A 2,566-nucleotide genomic window follows, 5' to 3' on the forward strand; every position below is an offset into this window, starting at 1 on the left:
CCCCTGCAGGAACCCAAGCAGCCCTAGGACGTGCCACCCCACAGGACTGCAGGTCGTGCAGCCTCACTGATGCTGGACCACAACCACCACTGCTCGAGAAGCCTGTGCCAGCTGCTCAGCAGGCCCACCAGCCTGCAGAACCACAAGAGACCCTGAATGCTGTGGTGTGAGCCCACGCTGGTGGCTGGGCAGCTCCTGACACCCGCAGCAGCGAGATGGCACCGGTGGGCACTGGGCAGCGTCAGAATGGGTGGGGGCCAGCTCGTGGGGTCCCTTGTGAGCCTGAGCCAGACCCCAGATCCCTTCCTGAGGTCCCATGGGACAGGCAGGCTGGGCATACCTGCAGAGAAGATGTGGCCAGCCACGGCCAGGAACGCATCGGTCACCACAGGCTCAGACTGCAGGGAGATGTGCAGCTGACGAGCCACGTTGCGGTAGACGCTGGGTCGGATCATCTCCAGCTCATCCCCTGTGTGGTCACAAAGGCAGTGAGAGACAGCCCACGCCCCAGCTCCCTGGGACACAACTGGCTTGGGGCACACCCTGCACCTGACCCCACCTGACCCTGCTTGAATTCCGGCCTGTTCCTGACTTAACTTGTCTGATTCCCACCTCCACTTAACCCCATCTGACCTCCCTTGAGCCGTCCCCCAACCTTGGCCCCTAGAGACCAGGAGACCAAGGAAGTGCTGAGGGTGCCCCCAGTCCTGCCCCTCTGCCGAGCCAGCCCCTAGGCCAAGCCGGCCAAGCCGGTGGGGCGGGAATCCTGCGAGAGCGTGGGCCGTGCCTGCTGGTGACTCACAGCCGACAGGCAGTCGAGCTGCCCAGAGCAGGAGGGACCAGGCAGGCGGCCAGAGCCCGACGTGGGGAGGGGCTGGGCAGAGAAAGCTTCGGGGTGAGAGCAGGGGGAAGCCCGAGAGCCTGGCTCAGGCCCTAGCATGGCTCAGGGACTGCTCAGGTGCAGAGGGTGAGCCGCTGTCCTGGGCCACCCGCACTGCTACACTCCCACCTGGGCTCTTGCTGCCAAGGGGACGTGCTTGGAGGTGGCACTGCATCAGCCCGCCCTGGCAGCCAAGGACGGCCCCCTACAGGCCCACCGCCCCGAGTGCTGCCTGTGGCGCCCTTGGCAGCAGCAGTGCACAGGCACAGGGCAGATGGTGCCAGGAATGCCACAGGGCCCTGGGATTGGGAGTCCCCAGCCCAGCCAATTCTCCAGCCAAAGCAAACAGGGTAATGCTCCTGACCGGACCATTCTGGCCGATAAAGGCGCCCTCATCCCCTCCCCGGAGCCAGCTGCTCTGGATCTCACTAATTAAGATCTGGAACCAGAGCAGAGCCCAGGAGAGGCTGACCGGGGGTTGGGGGTGACATGGAAATTTCCAGGCCTGACCCTGCGGCTCCCAAACACAGACCTCCGGGGCTGCTGCAGGCTGGCCCCAGACTGAAGGTGGGGACACAACCCAGGCTTCTTCCTGTCTGTGCTGCCCGAGGGCAGGAGACAGCACTGGCCTCGGGAGACTGACCCTGAGTAGCTGTGAGGGCAGATGCAGGTCTGAGCTGTGTCCCTCCGGGGCCCCCCTGGACATTTGGGACTTCCTCTCAGCCATTCCAGGAGTCTGGCATCATCTTCTCAGAAGGCCACTAAAGGATCCCCTAGGGTCATTCTCAGAGTCTGGCTAGAGGCAGCAGCAGGTGGCGGGTCTCACGGAGTCCCACCAACAGCCTCGCTCCCACCCAGAGACCTCTCCCTCCTTCCAACCTAGGCCTCACATGGGACTCCACCTCCTCCCGGAGGCTCTGTGCTGGCCCCCATGGATTCTGTGTGTACCCCACACACACTCCTGGGCAGGCCAGGTCTGCACAGCTTTGCTCTCTGGGCCCAGCCCACCATGTAAAGGCAGGAGCCACCCACAGCTCATGCCAGCGTCAGCCTGAAAGGAGGCAGCATGTCCCCTCACAGGGTCGTGACCTCCAACCCCAACCCCAACCCCCTGCCTGAAGAGCCACCGATTCAGAGTTTCACCGCTGCTGTCACCTCCCCTTCCCGGGCTCGGCCACAAGCGCCCCATGTGCCCTCTTTGGGCACCTCATAAACATTCACAGGTGACGGCAGCAGCCCAGCTGTGGTGAGGGACGGCTGGTCCCACCCTCTGCAGTCCAGACCTTGGAGACAGTGGGGGCAGCCAGTGGGCTGTGTGTGACCCCAGAACCGAGCACCCCCAGATGTCCTCACAGCACCAACAAATACTGAGGTTGTGGCTACCCAGCCCGGTTGGGCGCAATTTCCAATGGGGGGCCTCGGAGGCCTTGGAATGCAGAGGGCAGCGGGCTGGATCTCGGCCAGTAACAGCAAAGATCTGTTTTCCAAAATAAACATCGGGACACGTGCTCCTACAAAGGGTTTCTGTGCCCAGCAGAGAACAAGGGTCACTGTGGGACCTTAGCCACCCACTAATAGATTATTCTTTCTGGAGCTTTCTATTGTTTATGGCCAGCATGGCTGAAATCTGTGCTAAGCAGGCAGCTGATGGGGGGCCTGTGGCGTGGGAGGCCTGAGAGCAGATCT

At 62.7% G+C, this 2,566-nt stretch overlaps 1 protein-coding gene across 1 annotated transcript in view; it reads right to left on the reverse strand.

The window, feature by feature from the left end:
- BOK (BCL2-related ovarian killer) overlaps window positions 1-2,566 on the reverse strand; it is a 19,377-nt gene that overhangs the window by 7,830 nt on the left and 8,981 nt on the right. Inside the window, exons 3-5 of the mRNA XM_011996399.1 lie at window positions 1,245-1,319; window positions 803-888; window positions 341-663 (exon numbers count right to left, since the gene is read on the reverse strand). Coding sequence (XP_011851789.1) covers window positions 341-663; window positions 803-888; window positions 1,245-1,319 — 484 coding nt within the window. The remainder of the gene's footprint in view (window positions 1-340; window positions 664-802; window positions 889-1,244; window positions 1,320-2,566) is intronic.

This window comes from Mandrillus leucophaeus, unplaced genomic scaffold (genome assembly GCF_000951045.1).
Source record: "Mandrillus leucophaeus isolate KB7577 unplaced genomic scaffold, Mleu.le_1.0 Scaffold510, whole genome shotgun sequence".
Lineage (NCBI taxonomy): Eukaryota > Metazoa > Chordata > Mammalia > Primates > Cercopithecidae > Mandrillus > Mandrillus leucophaeus.